Here is a 19484-nt window from a genome sequence, read left to right as displayed (position 1 = left end):
GTTGATGTGTCGCTGTGAGGATTCAGCCGTAAAACAAACCAAATGGGGAAAGTAAAACACAAACACGGCCACGCTCACCTTTTATTTTCAAATCTTTTGTTTGTTGAACAGCCGCAGTTCCTCTCCAAGAGAAACGACAACTCGGCTCCTCCCGTTCACTCCTCTACCTCTGATGATAATACGCTGGAGGAGCTGATAACAGTCTCAAAATTGTGTTCCTTTTTTTTTTAACGGCACATCAGATGAAGAGATGTTACCGCCGTATTAGCAGATATCAGCAAATGCCTTGGCAAGTTCAACAATATCCTTCAGGCGGACTCGCAGACGTCAGCACGCCTGTTCATTTTGCTCGTCGGAGGACAAAATATTCCCACAGTTCCACGCTCAAAGAGATCGGAACAAAATGGCTTCGGCAGCATCTCTGGCTGTTAAAAACAGCCAGTATTAAATCTTTAGGAAAACATTTGGCTTCTAAAAATTAGAAACATTTTTTTTTTTTTTTTTTTTACAATGGCAGAGCGTTTTTATTGGTTACTGCCAGCGCCAGATAGTCAGTCGCTGCAACAATGTCTCGTGTGCAGCAAAGACACACAATGCAAGAAGGATTTGGAACGCGCACACACGCACACATTGCGGCTCGTACTATTTGCACTCCCTCCAACTCACACACGTGCGTGCACGCGCACACACACACACACGTCATCAATAACTGATGCAGCTCTTTGCACAATTTCTTTACCATTGTGTACTTTGAGCTGAGACACACTGGAAGGCCTCCAGAGGCTGCCGTGTACGCTCGAGTGTGCACATGTGCACGCGCGCGCGCGTGTGTGTGTGTGTGTATGCATAACCTGATTTCAAATGGAGCTGAATTCAATCAAGAAGGGGCGGTATGACAGGCAGCCAGTGATTACTGGGGTGCTGAAAGTCGGGAGATGTGGGACTTTCTTTCTGCTCGGTCAAATTAAATAAAGCTGCTCTACATACGGGGGAGGGGTGCGGGGAGAGGGCGGGAAGCCCGCTGCGTGCTTATTTGATATACGTGCGCTACCTATGTACTCAGAACGTTGCAATTATGAATTACTGACTACCCTCCGGCATCGAAAGTGGCCGGAGAAAGCAAGCGGGATCCGAATGCAAACCTCGCACGAGGATTTCTGTCTGTCTATTACGTCACTGGAACCAAAGTTGCACTGCGGTGTTTTTTTTTTAACGCCGTCACCCTCTGCAGCGGCGCAAACGACATTTCTGCCAGTCTCACACTTCTCCGAGGCAAATAACAAGTAATCACGGCTCCGTGATGGAGGAGATGACTGTAGATGAAGGAGCGCCGCTTTGCTCCCCCCCCTCCCCTCCGCCTCCTCCTCCTCATCCTCCTCCTCCTCCACCACCACCGCCCGACTCTCTTCCTGTTTGCCTTTGCTGCGAGCATAGCAACCCCGCGTCTGGAGACAAGGTGATACGGACCGGAAATAATGAGCGTGAAAGGAAGAGTTAAGAGGTGCGCTCATGCACAAATTCTCTGCGCATTAAAAATAAATAAATAAATAAAACGCCGGCTTGGCCTTGCGGAAAGGTCATGTTATTCAATAACGGGACGTGAACCGCCACGAATGGGAGGGGGAGGGGGCAGGGGGAGCCGCTGGATAATGCGTGTAAGGTGCACGACAGCTCGCTGCCAACGCCGGCGCCGCGATTCATTATCGCTGCATCGCTGCCGGTGTCGCGGACGAGGGAGGGGGCGCGGCTCGTCTCTCCGCCGACGACCCCCGTCGCCCCCTCTGGTGCGAATAATTAACGCAGCCGCACTTCAAACATCAAGCTTTCAATTACCGCCGTCTTCCCCTCTTGAGCAGTTTAACGTTCTTTGTGATTATCACATCAGCCGAGAGTCGCGCCGGCCGCCGCCGGAGCTGATTGGAGAACGCGCAGGTGTTCCCGTCGGGCGGGGCTGTTAGTCTTCCCCAGGTGTGTGTGTGTGTGGGGGGGGGGGGGTCGGGTTGAAGCCACGCCCCCCAGGTTACAACATGGCGGCCCGTTCATCTCAATGGAGTCGCTCACCGAGTGCGTTGCCCACCATTTCGAAACGGCTTCTGGGTCACCTCTGCATCATGCCGCCCGCAGCAGTGTCACTTCCCCTCATGCCTCTATAAGTCACGTGATGCATCAGCCAATCAGAACGAGCCGAGAGACAGCACGTACGGTGCCGTGATATCTCGCAGGGAATGAACTCTTTTCTGGGGATTTTTATGGCTTTTTTATTTTGAAAAGTTAAAAGTCCGTGACTTAAAAATATAAAATTTAAAGATTTACGCCGAACCAGGCGTAAATCGGAGGCATTTATTTTTGCATTGTGGTCCATGGGAAAAATTCTTTTTGGGCTTTATGAGATTTTTGGACCTCGAGAACGGGGGACGGGGAGGGATGTTGATAGAAAAAAAAGATAGCTGGCCTTTCTGAACTTCATGAAACTTTATGAATGTTTTAGAAATATCTTTTTAGAAGGTCAATGTCCATAAACTATCCATTAAAGAAAGATTTGTTATGAACCACGTTTCAGGTCAGAGACGTTTTTGTATTGTGGTCTATGGGAAAACTGCTTTTTGGGCCGAATGGGATTTGTGGGTGCAGTACCTCGAGTGGCCTCTGGAAAAAAAGTGCTGTGCCTCCATATTGGCTGTCCGATATCCACTTCTTATAAAACGGCCATGGTTGCAGCGCCTTGGGATTAGCGGGGTGTTTAGGACCAAGGGTTCTGGGCCCGCCGAGCTCCCAGAGTCCCATCACAGGACGACGTGCCGCACAAACGGCCGCTGCACCGGCAGTCACGGCGTTTGTCGGCAGCGTGTCTCTCCGGATGAGGCTCTACTTTCATCCGCCCCCCCCACTACTACCCCCAAACCCTGCCGAGGAACTTCACTCACACATGCCCTTCTCCCCCGCCCTCCCATGCTCCCTCCACCCCCTCACCTCAGTGTCCAATTACAGCCCGCTCTCATTAGCACAGTGTCTCTCCAGCGAGAGCCTTTGAAAGGGCGGGGTTGGATGGCTGCTGCCGCCGCAACAGAGCCGCCAACACCAGATCAATCAAAAACCCGGGGCAAAGAAAGAGTGAAAGACAAGGCAAGTGCAGGCAGGACTTCTCATAATGGAGTGGTGCAGGAGGCGAGGGCACGGGAAGTGGTGGCCGCCGCTCGCCGTGCCGAGTGTCACGTTGTCTCTCTGCTCTCTTAACAGGACCGACCTCCCACCCGCCCACAAGCCGGCCCCGCCCCCGCCCAAAAAGAAGAACAGCGACATGAAGGGACACTTGACGTCGGATGACATTCAGGTGAGGATCCGGCGTCCGTCGCCGAGCGGGAAAACCGAGCTGGGAAAGCCAGGAGTGTTTGTCATAATCACGTCGTGCTGGGAATCAGCCCGCGGTGACGTCACAAAGGGCGCTGACTCCTCCCCTTAGTTGGTGACAACTCCTCAGTCAGCTGTCCTGCCTTGTTTTTTTCTCCTCTTCCTAACATGGAAGGTCCATCATTGGTCAAAACTCAGCAGGAGGCTGTAAACAGAGGGCTAAGTACGCCCTTTCCCTGGAGATCAGCTGTTGAGTTTGGGGAATCATTACTGAGCAAGCAAGAGGAGTGCACTGGAGTGCAGGATTGTAAAAAAATCAGATCAGATATAAAGAATCACCCAATTTTTACGGTCACTGACGAAAAAAAGAAAGCCTTGACATTTTCATTCATTGTAACAAGCAGCAATTTGCAATTTTTCCCTCAGTATTTTAGAGAAGGGTCGGGCTAAGGGTTAACTCGTTTCTGTTTGTATAGTGGTGCATGCAAAGCCGCTCGACTGGAGTCTGAAAAGAGGATTAACAAATATTATATGAATGCCGTTATATGAAAAGAATAACAGCCTGTTTTCTGGCGATGACGGTGGGGAATTGCATTATGTCGCCAGATAACAAATCAATTTGTTCAGCGTTAAACACATAAAGTCCATTCTCGAAATAAATAAAGACTTTATGGCCGAGATCGGGAGTCCTGCCGCCACCAGCGTGAGGCTCGTTGGCTCTTGACTCGAGTAAGCAGCTGAAAATGTCACCGCAGGCAGATTGTTCATTGATTCATCTCTTTATCGCAGGATGCAGAGCCATTATCCGTCACAACAAGATGATTGTTTTGTAATTTCAAGTCAAGACAGTCAAAAAACAAAACAAAACTTAGAGCTGGGGCCATGGCCGCGCTTGTTCTGTGCAAACACAAGACTTCGCCATCCTATTTATTGCTTTTTTCTAAAAAAAAAAAAAAAAAAAAAAAGACCCTTCACCTGACCCTTCCAGATGAGCCACATACATGTTGCTCATCAGCCACATTCCAGCATGAAAAAAGGTCAGCAACAGCAGTTTTGTAAAAATTCCTCATAAAGAAAAAAAAATAAATAAAAATAAAAACGTTTTTTCTGGCACAATCCTCCGACGGGGTTAAAGGTCAAGGATCTTCAATGCGCAAAGTCTTTCCTTGTCTTGACCTGAGCAGTGCCCTGCCCTGGCTTGGCTCGCAGCAGTGAGTCAACTCCAGATATATTTGCTCCTGATTCAGGCCTGATGGCGGAAGCTAAAGATTTTTTTTTTCTTTTCATGAAAACACTCTGCAGAGAAGCCCGACGAGATGCTTGTTCACCGCCCCAGATCCTTTGGTCAATGCAAACATTGGCCAGCTTTTCTGCAAAGGTTGATCTCAAGTTCTGACCTTGAGTCGGGAAGGAAGAGGGAGGTAGACTTGGAATTTATGTGGATAGTATTACCTAAATCTAAACAGAAAGAATACCAGCCAACAAGAAAAAAAACACATTTGGATTTGGTTGCTGTGACCATATATCCTGAAGGCATTTTGTAAAAACTTGATCAATCCTACATTTGAAGTGTGAAATTTGTATAAGAATTGGGACAATCTCCACCGGAAAGTCTAATTGGTGGGCTCTGGGAATGAAATGGGATTAAGCCAAACTTTCTGGTCTTTTTCCTGTCCAATCAGCCAGAATCAGATTTTATTTCTTCACTCACCAGCTTTCCTTTGTTTTATGTTATTCGTATTTATGGAATAATTCATACTTAAAGCTTCATGAATGCTTTTGGTGTTCTGAGGACTAAGAAATCCCCCGACCAAAAAAAAAAAAAAGAGAAAATTTATTGAGGACAAATTGTACTTTTTGAAAAAATGTATTCAGCCCTCGTATCGATAACTCGAGAACAGAAGGACTCGTACTTAGTGTGTCAAAAAACAGAAGAAAGACAAGAGATTCCAACCAACTTTTTGTGTGTGTCTGCTTTTCTCCTCATCCTTGTGCTCACCTGCCAGAGAGGATGAGCGCTACTGTGGCTGGAGAGCCAAACTTAATGGTCAACTTCTGCTAATAAAACCGCGCGGACATCTGCTTGTTAAGAATGCAATAAAAAGGAAAACGTGCCTCGTCCTCCCTTAACTCGCCTAACACGGACCTGATGCTGAAATCGCAGCTGTTTTTTTTTCTTTTTTTAGGAAGATGAGGACATTGTAAACGATTTGATGTGAGATTTCGTCAGCGCAGTCGCTGTGAAACAAGCTACGGACTCAGCAACTTCACATCTGGGGATTGTTAATGCGGGCCGATGGATGCCGCGGAGTGCGGCTCACGCCTCGAGAGTCAACGCATGAACAGTAATCACTAGCATCGCTTACTAATTAGCACAAATGCGTTCACGGTAGCAAGCTAAAGTGCTCTGACGACGTGAACGTTGCGTCTACTGTTGTTTCCATGGCCGCTTAGTTTATTCTGCCGAAGACGTTAAAAGGTAACACACAGTAAACACTTTCCCAACCGTCATTAACTGATGGCTCCTGATGATCCGATCAACACGTAAACTCGGCAGCAATGACAAATTTTGAGCCGTCTTCCGTTCGCAGGTTGTCGACGGCGAACGTGATTGCTGGCAAAAACCGCGGCGTAGACCATCAAAATGTAATCTGAAATTTAGTTTCTCACAAACTGATTGCAACCAACAACAGGGAAATGGAGCAAATGGATTCGGCTGCTCTTTTAAAGGGAGACGGATGAGAAGAAAACAAGAGGTCAATAAGACGATCAGAACTCCAGCAGCTGCAAAACTCTTCATCTTTTAATGTATTATAAATGGAAAAGCTCTCGCCAACAAAGCGCATATTGACTTTCGCTCAACAGCATCTCGGCCTCGTGAAAAAAACGGGGATCAAAGCGGCTTAGCGGGGCTTCTTTTTTTCCCCTGCACCATTCTGAGGGGTGCACAGCGCAGACGTCTCCAAAATTAACCCTACTCTCGTGACGTTGATTGTTTCATTGTTCTGAAAGATTGGATTTTGCTCAATTATTCTTCGCCGCGCAAGGTGCTTTTTCGCTGTCTTTCTTTTCTTCTATTTCATTTGCACCTTGAAGATTTGTTCCGTGAACGCTTCCCTTGGAAAACAACCATTAAAAGTTTCTTTTGCCTGCGTCAGACTCTGGCAGTGGCGTGAACTCGGACTTGTCAATTAGGATCTCGTGGCTTTAGACTGGCAGCATGAGAGAAAACAATAAAGTAGCACTTTGAGGCAGGCGGAGGCTTTGAAATATCACCTAGCCTGCAGCTACAGCCAGCTGCCACGCTGGCGCCGGCCTTGAGCTGAGAAAAATCAAAACAAATGCAAAAAAAAACGCAAAGGTCCTTCTCACGTCATCTTTCACAGCTAAATCAGCATCGAATCATTGCAAAAAAAAAAAAAAAAAAAAAAAGAATGTTCTGAACCAACTCTGTATGTGATATCGTGCTGACTTAAGGGCATCATTTCTGCTCCCAGCTACACTTTCCGTAAACTCACAACCTCCTCTTTGCTCTTTTACCTCTTTGAAAGTATCTTTACTGAAATTTCAGTCTGCATATCTGCCACAAGCAAAAGGTCTTCTTCATTTCGCAGAGCAGCTTTTACTTTTCTTTTTTCTTTTTTTTTTTTGAAGTGTTAAGTTTGAAGCTAACTAAATACTGATTCACAGGTGGGGTTTTTTCAAGCAATCCTTCAAAAGCGTATGTATTGCTGTTGCTGGCTGAGCGCGAAAATTCAGCTCTGAAACATTCAATTGGCAGGAAAAAAAAGAAGTGGGATTTCTAAATCAAACAAGTGAGTCCAGTCTGGCATGTTGCGAAAAAACTGATTCATGCTCATTGGGGGAAAAGGTTAGCGGCGACATTCACGTACGAGGGCGAATTCAGGGAGTGTCCTCCACGCACGGTCGACCTGTGTTTGCACAAACAGTAAATAATCTGCAGGGTATTTGTTTTATAATCGCATGTGACCTTCATGCGTGACTTCGCTCCTGCAGCCCCGTGAATCAGAGCCCCTCCTCCCCCCATTCAGCTTTAAAATGGCTCTGGTGGTTTTTCATTTATTTATCTATCTATTTTTTTTGCGCTCCACAATTTCAAATGTTTGCGTCATAGCATTGTGTGTTGTGAAAAGGATGAAATTGACTTTGATGCGCGTGTGGAGCCGGCGAGAGTGTGCAGAGTTCAAACCGCTGTCAGATATTCCATCTCGTTAAAGCTCGTTAACCGGTGAAAAAAACTCAAATTTGAGCAAATAAAGAGGCAAGACAGAAGTGAAACGGAGGTGGCGAGGTAATGCGACTGCAGCTGGCTGTTTCAGCGACGGGGCTAATTGTCACGATGACCTCGCCGTGGACTGTAGGCCAGCGAGGGAAAGGGGGAGGAGGGAAATAAAAACAAAAGCAGCAAACAGCTGCGTGCTGGTTCTGTTTTTCTTTTTTTCTTGGTGGGGGATTAGCTCGTTACGTCTTGCTGAGCTCTCGGTTGTTTCCTGTGTAGGTGGTTCATCTGGACAAGGACGAGGAAATGCAGAAGCTTCCTCTGCAGCCTCCCTATTACGACATGGCGCCCTCCGAGTCGACCCCCTTCACTGATAAGCCGGTGAGTAGCGACGCCACGGGCCGGGTTCAAAAGAGGAATTCAAAAAAGAAAAAAGAAAAAGAACACAATAAAAGAAACGGGGCCTCTTGTAATTGCCGGTGAAAGGGTGAACTTTTCCCGCTGCCATTACGCTCAGGAGGTGTTTGAGGATGCATTTTCTCCATGAATGTGCTCGGCTGTGATGCTGGCTGAATGTCACCGGGGATCTTTGATGCCTCCGCTAGCGCCGCTAGCGCCGCTTTTTTTCTCCCCTCCTCTCCCCGCTCGTCCGGCATTAAGAGAAGGGTGGCGGCCTTTTTCTAACGAGCTGACCAGTAAATCCACTGGGTGCTTTAAATAAGCTCCTTATCTCATCATTTACATCAGCGCCAGTCACCTTCTGCTTAAACCTGGCCCCCCCGTCCAAGTGTGCGTGCGCGTGTTATGTGTGTGTGTGTGTGTGTGTGTGTGTGTGTCCGTTGCTTCATCTTTCCCGCTCTGAAACCCACCGCCTGCTCTTCCCTCGGCATCAGTCACGTTTCCCTAATCCACAGTATTGACCTGTGGGTTTGCATGGCAACCGTGTGCAGATAAAGTGCAGCCCGATGCGCCGCTGCCGCCCCCAGTGAGCGCAAACTGTCGACTGCTTGGAGTTTTTCACGTCTGTGCATTAGCCGTTCGCCGCTAACCACACCGGGCTTTGCTTCCGGACTGCCGGATTGAAGCTGCTGTTGATTTGCTATTTCTATTGTATGTGTGTGTGTGTGTGTGTGTGAGTGTGAGTGTTCAAGCGGGATAAGAATTCCTCATCCACCTCCACCTCTTTGCTGAATAAAAAAAACAAGGTTAATGAAGGTGGCATTTTGTCTGCGGCTAATGTCGCTAAAACTGGAGAAACGTGAGCAACGGGCTCGTTTTCCCTGAGCGTTTAAAATCAACCTTTGAATTTCGCTTGATTGAGGCTGGCGACGCTCGAGACAATCATCAAGTCTGAACCTATTTCCTAAACCTAGGAGACCACACACGAGCAAGAAATTCACCCATTTTTAAAAAAAAAACAAAAAAACATCCACAACCAGAACACATTAACGCACCTGCTATTTGTAGTAACAGTTATTCAGCAGCAATATCAGAGACATGAGATATAGTAGATACTGCACCAAAACTGGCTGAGGAGACTCAATAGTGGCTGTGAAAAGAGGCAACATCTGGCTTCCGGTTGCTCTTTTCCATTGGCTCTTGCAACATTCTTGTTGGCAGCGGCAGCGGCAGCAGCGTTGAATCATCAAACATCAAACTTTGATATTCGATCAGGAGGGGCGTCTGACTCAAGCAGGAGAAATGAAGAGAATGTTTTGACACCGCACACTTAAGAAAATCTGGACTAAAAGTCTTATGAGTCAGGCTCCGCCCACCAAACCACTACAAGGTGCCAATCAGGCTCACTCTCAGGGCTGATATCATCGAGAGTGGCGCCAGATTTGTTGTTCGCTGTAACGTTGCTGTCGAAACACTTCCTTTATGAGGGAAGAAGCATTTTCTGATTGACAAATGTATGAGTAACAATTTTAAACAATCACACTCTCACTCTGGTGAAATTGCATCTCCGTCGTCATCTGCTGCCAAAAATAGCCCCAAACAAAGCCACTATTCCTGTCTGCTGGAGTCACGCTAGTTAGACAGACACTCTTCCATCTGCACAGAGAAATGATTTATCCCTCTCTCGGAGACGAGGCGTCGGCACGCTTTCTTTTTTTCTTTTCTTTTTTTTGCGAACCTGCTTTGAAAGATCTTTTTTTCCCTTCTCTCTCCTCCCCGTCTTCAGTGAAGCAGGCGGAGAGCCACACGGAGGGAAGTTTGGAGGCATTACATGTTCTCTCGTGTTGTGTTAACGGTTGAGCTCTTATCCTGGGGTTTGTTGACGGCGTCAGAAGAAGAAAAACGTTGAGTATTACAAAGACACCCGCGTATAGACTTGTGTCAAGCCACCGCAGAGGGAGGCGACCTTCCTCTTGGCCTCCATTTTAGGTTAATAAAATAATTACGCTGTGGCAGACTTTGCTTTTTTTTCATGCTCGTTTTATCTGAATTACCTCTTTCAGATGTTTGGAATAAGTCAAAAAGAGAAAGCAGCGGAGCTCACTGAAAACCACCTGAAATGGGAGAAGGAAACTGTATCCGCTATCTGCTGATGTTCTGCGTGAACTCCATCGTTTGTTTCCAGCAGGATACTTAGTGTCGGTGGTTTATGGGAATTTTATGCCTTTCAAATGCCTCGTATTTTCCCACTGCAGCTGCAAGGAAAACTTCATCTGCATTTTCTGGGCTGTTATACATCATCTCCGGCTCAACACGCAATCAAAAAAAAAAAAAAAAAAAACTGCACAAGTTTGATGGCGATTGGACACAGCGGCTGGAGTTCTCAGATTCATGCCGCGTATCTGATAGAATCCCGCTTAAAGTGAACTTTGGCGATGCCGGCGTGATGAATGGCGTATCCTTGAGGTTCGTCGTAACGCCGTTTGCGGCAGACGTGCGTTGAGTGTGGAGCCGTTGAGTGTTACTAATGATAATTCTCGCGGGGCAAAACACTATCTGCCAATTTCCAGTGCGACGTGGCTCTAATTTTCCCCCTGATTGCACTCTGGTCATGACAAATACAGCAGACATCCAAACAGCCAGTCAGCTCAGGCTGGGAGCTGCGGTGGAAACGTGGTCCCCCTGCTGCAGAGGCGGCAAGGGGGATTTTTTTAGTTTAGACTTTAATGTTAAAAAAATACAGAAAGGAAGAAAAAAAAAAATAGCATCAACAACGACGACGTCGACAACAAAAAAAGCTTTTGTCATTTCTTTTCCATCCTGTGTCCAGGCGTTAAATAATTGCACTGATGCAACGTTGGGGCAACAGGTGCCATTCTGCCGCCTTTTATCCCCCCCCCCTCTCCCTCCCCTAACCCCACGCCTCCTCCTCAATGCACTCACCATCCACGCAGCGCGTCAGCAGGTTGACGCCTGGGACAGCTGACATCTTCCGCTGAAAGTGATTTCCTTTCCAGCAAACAGGCAGATTTCAAGGAGGAGCACAAAGTCGCCTTTGACCATGAGGCAGAAATAATATTCAAAATACATTTTAGGCCCACAAAGGAGCTTTTTCCGTTATTTTCTTTTCTACGCTGTCAAAAAAAAACTACACTGTGGAAGAAGTGATACAAGTTTACACAAATTTGAAAGAAGGCTTTTCCACTGAAACCCCAGACGGCCCTGCAACATTTACAATCTATGACACTTCAAAGAGATTATGTGATGTATATACGTTAAAAAAAAAATGTTTTGAAATTTTTATCCCCATAACTATGTTTTTAGTGCCTTTGAATTTCCGCAAGTAAAGCGAAGACATTAAACAAGACAGACATGTTCCCTCAACTTCCAGCAGCAGTGACGAGAATTTTTTATTCTCATCTATTGATTAAGCTCATTAAGGCCATGTGTGCGCTCATCCACTCAGCCTGCTGCTCATCAAGTCAATCAGTCAGTCAGTCACTGCAACCCGCGCTGCCATTCACGTCCCTAAATGTCTTTAAATGTTTCAGCATTCCAGGATTGATTACAGAATTATTTCAAGTCTGCTTGAGAGTTGGCTTTAAACTAATTGGCCTTAATTTGCGGACATGGACACGTTGATCGAGGCTCTGCTTATATTGATCATCCATTTGAAACAATGTTTGTGTGTTAATTGTGATTAGTAAAGCTAACAATCAGACTATTTTTTTTCCCTTTTAATAAAATGATAATAACACATTTAATTTCTACTGATTTTGACTTGATTTGAAACAGTTACAGTAGGTCAGGGTCACGTCTGCCACTCTGTTTTAGTTAGCGTGTCCTTTTCCCCCCCTGTAAGAGAAATGTTGCTTCCAGCTTGCTTGTTTGGAAACTTTCAAAGTGCACTTCTTCCCGAGTGATGTTTGTTCCGCTTTAACACCCATCAGCCCTCAGCCTCCAGCCGGAGAGATGTCGCTCATGTACCGACTTCAGCCTAAATCCAAAGTCGCGGAGCTTCGTCACTGTGTGCATGTAAACAAGCGGCAGCCCCTCCTCCATCGCTCGCCTTTTATTTTCTGCTGTGATTTTCTTTTTATTCTCTGACTTCTTATTTGCTGTGGAACATCTCATCTTGTCCTCCGACGCCTCACATGCGACCTCTTATAAATGTGCTTTCACGTCTTGATTTGTTTTGTTTGTTTTCTCCCTTTTCGCCTCCCACTTCCACCACCGCAGCTCGCACGGCCGAAAAGACGCCCGCCGTGTCCATCAGATCCCCGGATAAATTTATTTTCCTCCCTCCTCATCTGTCTCTGCCACTCTGTCTCAGGCTGTCTCTCCATCTCGCTCACTCTACATTTTTTTTTTTCCATTTTCTTTCCTTTTTGGCTGCCTCACTTCCTCACAAGCATTTCGCCTCTCTTGTCTCCCAGAACTCTGGCAACAAGGACTGTGATGTCCAGTATGCGGAGCTGGATACTGCAGCTTTGGCCTCCTCTCCCAGCCCACGAAGCTCTGCTCACACTGGCCCAGGGGATCTTGTCGAGTATGCAACCATCCAGCCTAGCTCACACTAGCGCATGCCAGTTTAGGGCTTTCCCCCCTCAGACTTTGGCCTCAAGGTACACAGACTGACGCACACCTCTCCTCCCACGTCCACCCTCTTCTCCTTTTTCTCTCTCTCTCTCTCTCTCTCACACACACACACACTCACACTGTTCCCCTTTTGCATTTTATGTTACAGGATTCCCTTGTCTGCCTTTTTTCTCTTCAGTCGTTGCCACTCTCTTTTTTTTTACTTGGAGCGCTTCTTTCTCATGCTGCGTTTGGGTAATAATGTAGCTTGGCACCCGCTGTGGAGATCGAGGTTCCTTCGCAGCAGCAGCAGCAGCAGCAGCAGCTTTAACAAACCCAAATCGAGCCTTTGCAATCTCGGAGGCAGCGGCAAGATTTAGGATCCAAGTGTTAAATGTCAGGAAATGTGACTCACAGACAAAAAAAGAAAGATAATGTGCTCCTTAATTTATTCAACTTCTCATCTTTAAGACTTAACTTGAACACAATTTTGCACCCTATCCTTCCAATCCATCTTACAATGTCAATAGTGTTGGGTTTCTGGATGAGTATGTAAAAAAATAATATCTGCAGAAACAAAGGAACAGCACAGCGTACAGGATGTAAAATGGGGATAGAATCTATTTTCTGAACAACCAGCCTTTGTTTCTGAATTGCTCAAGTCGCTACCCATCGACACTAATTAGCAGGAAAGGAAAAAAAATAAGGTTCCCTTTACATATGTTTCAATTTAAAGAGTTTACATTTTTACCCCCCGCAGCGGTCAAAACATAGCCAGAGCCGTGTGGACCAGGCTGCTGAAGAGGCTGCTTTCTATGATAATTCCTGGGCAGGTAATCCTCCAGGCAATTCAGCAGGTGCCTTTTGAAGCAATTGTTGAGACAACATGAGGCGCGTGGCGGTTATTGAAACAATGTTGTCGATTTTCTTCTCATTTGGAGACAATTTCATCCCGCCAACGTAAATGTAAATGTAAGATACACAATTGCGCAAAAAGCCTCAAGAAATAGAATCTGGAAAGCTGGAACAATTCATTTCTATTATTCAGTTTCCTTTTCTCCCTTCCTGCATATGAGGACAGTGCTGCTTGAAGCTTGACAAGCTGTACACTTATGAAATGTTCTGTCTTGGTGAAATGTTTCCTATCGTATACACATATGATGTCTCTGTACAGGTCCAGACTAACAAACTGTACGCCTGATCGCCACAGATTGAAATTTAATGAGATCCCTCAATATCCACTGAGGATGCACAAGTTATTTTGTGGCAGGATGAACAAGGGCTTAATGTACAGTCACATCAAACCATCAGGATCACGACTGGATTACTCACCAAGGTGTTGTTTAATCTTCAGTCCATTCCTAAAGACAGGAGGTTGGGAGTCTGAGTTGGATTTTAATTCCACCCCAGTCGCTTTCTGAACCATATTCAGGTCAGGTTTAGATCCTATATTTGACTGAATCAATGCGTGTTGAGGATAAGCCTCGAAGCGCAACCTGAAGAGATCCACAAGGGCGTCACAATGCAACGAGCTGGAGGGCATCAGGAAAGGCTTAGCATACTTCATTATGATGGAAATAATGCAGCCGCGGAAATAACAATGTAGGCAAGTGACATTCTGTTCAAAACTGCAGCAGGTCTCTAAATCATTTAGGTGGTTTTTGATAAAGGTGGTTCTCTTAAAGTAGGATTTGTTTAATACTAGAAATATGAGAATTTTATCATCAAACCATTCCACCATTCATTATGTGCTCAAACATCTAAAATCTGGAAGAACAAAACCTTGAAATATATGTGTGTGCGTGTATATATATATATACACACACACATATATATATATATATATATATATATATATATATATATATATATATATATATATACACATATATATATATACACACATATATATATATATATATATATATATACACATGTATATACATATCTACTGATGATTTTATGTGGAAAGAAACAACTGTAGTTTGTCTTCAAGCTTGGCTTTAATTGTGCAGATATGGAGGTTCACCACAGTAGCAGAGAAAATGAGAGGAAGTGATGTGATTTTCGATTATCCATTCTGGCTGCGGCAGAAAGCAACAAAAGGACAGAATCTTCCAGAAAGAACACGGTGCAGGGATAGGTAGGACATGGGAACAATTTCATGGCACTGCTTTTCGGGATAACTTAAAGACCCAACATTCAAATGTATCTTAATATTCTGACAGTGTCCCTGTAATTACTGTGACATAACTGTCGAGCACGAGGAATATATCAAGGCATATAGATATACACATAATCCATACAAACGTGTCCAATCATCAGATTACACTGTTATGAGCCGGAGCAGACTCATCAATGGATATTGATTCAATCCCTCTGTCAGCTTTCACTGTTGTTCAGTCAGCAGCTCTGTAATTGGGACACTGTAGCAGCAGAGGAGTTTTGGCATTAAGGGCCCCACAGGAATTGCCTTTGGATATTGCTTGTTTATAATCTGGCATTACGCCTCCTCTTCACCGACTGCAGTCACGAGGAGACGCGGCTCAATAAAATCTTTGTTTGCTGAGCCAAGATTCAACAAATATTTTGTACCAAACCACACACAATCTTAATTTGACGCCTTAAAGGGATATTGTGATACTTTTGAGGTGTCGCTGAGGGAGTTCCTTATCAGCAGTGAGTAGGAGCCATGGGACCATTCAGCTCTGAGGCTTCAAGGAGATACAGGCTGTTAAAAACAAAAACGGTAGCCACTTGGTAGAGGAGTTAGATAGATAGAACACGTGTGTGTTTACCGCAGACGCCACAAATGCAACTCAATGTTACTGTTGGCAATTAAATACATAAATGAATAAGTAAATAAATATCTGATTTGAGGCTGCCAGTTTTAAAATTGGAACCCATTCCCATTGGCGAGGCATAAGAATTTGTTTTTTAACTGAACGGGCCAAGAAAGAGTTTTTGTTGTTTTTCTTAGTTTCTAAGCCTTAGAAAACCTGACTTCATGTAATTCAAGTAAATTTGACTGTGACAGACATAAATAAGTGATTGACAGTGATAGATGTAATCTGAATAGATGTACAATTTAAAAATGGACATCTAACTGGCAGAAAGAAAAAAACATGACGTAATTGACCTGTTAACCATATGGAAGGAAAAAGGTAATGGGGTAAGAACCTTGTGGGACACCTCAGGTGATTTTTCTAATGAATAATATTGAGCTGCTTGACTGCTGGTACCTTCAACATAGACATTTACAACATTCATGATGAATTACAGGAACTTTCAAGTAAAAAGAAGAAGTCCTCAACAAGATTATATTTTCCAGGACTTCACTTTTTGATAAAGATGAATGTTTTTCCTTTTAGTCTGATATTATATGCACAACATAGATAATGTTCAGTCTGCAGGTGGATTGCCTAATGTGTTGAGACAAACCTTGAAGGACAGTGCCCCAAAACAGTTTATTTAAATTTCGTTCAACATTGTCAAAGTCTTCCAAGAAAGAAAAGAAATTAATAACCTGCAGAGAAAAGGCGACTTTTTGTTCAGCTCCCAGATCAGGTAGTCCTTGATGCAGGAGGTTTTTTTTCCCCCCTTTTCATGCTTTTGTCAGCCTCTCCAGTGAGTGTGTCAGGAGAGGTTTACTTGCATGTCTGCTGCTTCTGGCCTGCTGTGAAATCACCAGCTCACCTTCACACAACATCACCGCTCACCCCTTTTTTCCTTCCTTTGCTTATTTGTCCCTCACCGCGTCCGGTTGAGTTAGATCAGCAGCCAGGCGACTGACTTAACAATTTTATTACCCGGATCGCATGACCGTGGCAGCTTTGCAGCCAATGGGACCAAATGAATGTGCAACTAGAAGGGAGCCTAACTAAAGTTTTAGTTTCTGTTTTGTTCAGACTGTTCATCATTTTGATATCTTGTTTGACACCTCTGTGGGCCGATTAAGTCTGTTTGTGGTTTTGTCGCTCCATCAAAACTATTTCAGAGTTGGGATCATCGTTTTCGTAGATGTAGAGATGCTTGAGGATCCTTCGTAAGTTCCATCTTCACTCTCATCCACTGTGTGAACTTAATGCAAAAAGTGAGGCAACTTGTGTTTGCTAGATTGTTTCTTTGGTGGAACAGAGCCCTTTGGCATTGGGCCTTATAATATGTTTTTTTCCAAAGGCAGTTTTTGCCAATGCCAAACATTCTACCAGCAGTTGTCCCAAGTCAGTCAACATTGTTGTGTTGGTCACTCAAGCACGAACAGCATGTCCAGCTGAACCCTGTGTCCTCCATGGGTTTGGACGGCCGGCGGGCCATTCCATTCTCTCCACTCCCAAATTCTGGACGTAGTCTCTGTTAAAGCTGCTCTGAGTTATGTTGCTATCTTTGGGGTGTACATTTGGCTTCCAGGTTGTGGAGATATGCATAAACTAAAAGTGCAAAGGAAGAGCTAATAGCAAAGCCAGAAATGGCAGAAACGGCTTGGAAAATATTTCTTCGCTGCAAGATAGATACTCAGTTCTGCTGCGCCGCCCACAAATCAGTGTTCCTTACAAATGTGGCCATTTAAAAGAGAAATGAACACGCTCTCCACGTTATTATTGAAGATTTATTTCACCAAGCATTGTGACCAAAATAAATAATTTACCAAACACAAATGCCCTTGCTTTTCTTTGCTAAGTTTATTGTTTATTTATTTATTTTATTTTGCATGTGTTGTTATCATCACTGTCATCAAATCTGTGATAAAACCCTGACGCCTCTCATTTGGAGTTGGAACAATTATGTTTCATTTAAATTGCAATGGGACAATTTAGATTGTCTTTGCCCGAGATTTTCTCACTATACATCTACTGTTAGTAGCTTTATAACATCTGTTACTTTCATGAAGGAGTGCGCCGACAAGAAAACAGATGTCAATAGCATGTGTTCTCAAACGTGAGTTCTAAGTTTGTGGTGATAAGTGAAAAAAAAATCAGAACAAGATTAACACAAATACTAGCCAGCGCTAAAACTTGGTGTATTTGCTTTAAGTTTAGTGCACTGGGAAAAGCTGTCATAAATCCACGTTAGAAATGAAACACTTTGAGAATTACACTTCCTCTTAGTCAAACTGCACATTCACTGAGGCAAACTGAAAAATACTGCCTTTAATTTCATGTGTTCTTGAGAGCGAGGCCATTATTGGATTGGTCCTCATTGGGTGTGTTAAAGGGCCAGTGTGTGCGATTTAGCAGCATCTGGTGATGGGAAAGCATATCGCAAACTGAATAATATGTGATTTCTTTTAAATCTTCTGGATACCATTGTCGAGTAATATTCAAACCTCGCAGTGCAATGATGTGACAATAAGTGAGCATTTTACTGACCCCTAATTCCCACATGAAGCCGAAACAGGCGTAAAAAGTGACTCTGGTTTGACTGACGGTGCGACCTGCCACCAGCTGCATGCATTAGTGAAGTGACCTGCAGCGAAAGGCACCAACACGTAATTCTTTATTACGCAACAGCAATCATAAATAAAGTAGACTAAAAAGTAGGCCAGAATGAATATGTTTCATTTGAGGTTGCTTGACTGTTCACAGCAACATTACTCTTGCCACAGGTTAGTCAACTAGGTAGGAAGAAGCTCCATGTTTTCTCAGAATTTACTGTCTTTTTAATTTGATATTCAAGAAAATAGTAAAGGAAGGAACAGGTGAGAATCAAAATATGAGATCCCAGACATTGTGTTTCTTTTGGAACTAAATATTTAAAATTCACAGACTGACGCAAAGTGGGAGCTACAGCTTCATGGAATTCCATTGACTAGAATGGAAAGCAGTTAGCATAGCGGCTGTTTCGCAGCGTCGAGGCTTCGTGTGGAAATCGGGTGGGTAGCTGAAGGGAACCCCCGGTGAGCCGACACTGTCACTGTCTTTCTTCTCCCTCCTTTTCACCTTCTTGTTCCCCACCTTCCTCACAGGACTCTGGGAGGCGTCCAGAGGGGGTGTTGAACCCGGCTGAGTACATGAGCTATCAGCGCGTCGCCAACATGGAACCCTTCCCCGAGTCCCAGCCTGCTCCGGCCCACCCTCCTGTCACCTTCCTGCCGCAGCACCCCTATCAGCAGCCGCCCGCCAACGAGCCCATGTACACCAACACCAGCTTCCAGCAGGCCCCGGGCCCACGGGCCCAGTTCTCCTTCCCCAAGGAGCAGTCTGTGTAACGTGACCCCTCCCCAGCCACCCCAACCCCGTAACTTTGCAACACAACATCGCCACAACAACGGCGCCGCGAAACGCTTTGTGGGAAAAAAAAAAAATACTAAATGCTCTGTCGAACGGATGTGCGCTTGTTCTCGCTTCGCTTTGTTTGATAGAAACGTTTTCTGTCTCACCCGCAGCTTGTGGCCTGGCCTCCCTCCCTGCCTCCCCTCTGTGCATTGTGCTCCGCTTGCCCAGCTGGGGCTGGAGGACCCAGTCGCACGCCTTGTGATGTTACCCTCCCTCCACCTACCTCCACCTCCCCGTCACTCTACCAGTTAACCACGCCCTCCAGCACACGTCCGCACGTCCCTTTTGCTTCGACTGTCTCCCCCACCTTCTACTATTTTACGTTCTTGTGCAAGGCATCAGAATTGTGTACAGAATCGTCGCTCAAGATGTTTCTTTTTTATTTGTTTTCTTCTTTTCGTTTTTTTTTTTTTGCTTCGGTTCCCGAAATTATGTTGTCCCACCGTGATTGGTAGTGTCCCCCTTTTTCTAGCAATGTGCTTCTTTCGTTTGTTTGGTTTGTCCGTCGATCATCTGCTTGCCTCTTTGACATTCGTGTAATATACTGTATGTGTGACGGTGTGTATTGGTGAAAAACAAGAGAAAAAAAAAAACGACACGTGATATTGGGAAACTAATTGTGATGACATGGACTACCCCTTTAA

General features: G+C 45.0%; 1 protein-coding gene across 2 annotated transcripts in view; it reads left to right on the top strand.

Moving 5' to 3' along the window:
* nectin1b (nectin cell adhesion molecule 1b) overlaps positions 1-18845 on the top strand; it is a 150369-nt gene extending 131524 nt beyond the window's left edge. Inside the window, exons 7-10 of one of the 2 annotated variants that reach the window (XM_076036696.1) lie at positions 3238-3331; positions 7868-7969; positions 12424-12612; positions 18531-18659. In XM_076036696.1, the coding sequence (XP_075892811.1) occupies positions 3238-3331; positions 7868-7969; positions 12424-12567 (340 nt within the window). In that variant the 3' untranslated portion in view covers positions 12568-12612; positions 18531-18659. Of the gene's footprint in view, positions 1-3237; positions 3332-7867; positions 7970-12423; positions 12613-18530 lie in introns of both variants that reach the window. The other variant, XM_076036694.1, reaches the window with a different exon arrangement.
* The last annotated feature ends 639 nt before the right edge of the window (positions 18846-19484 follow it).

Source organism: Nelusetta ayraudi, unplaced genomic scaffold (assembly GCF_046127955.1).
Source record: "Nelusetta ayraudi isolate G7.1 ecotype Tasmania unplaced genomic scaffold, CSIRO-AGI_Nayr_v1 ptg000048l, whole genome shotgun sequence".
NCBI classification, from domain to species: Eukaryota; Metazoa; Chordata; class Actinopteri; order Tetraodontiformes; family Monacanthidae; genus Nelusetta; species Nelusetta ayraudi.
The sequence above is the reverse complement of the archived record's forward strand: the minus strand, read 5'-3'. Positions and strand labels throughout refer to the sequence as shown.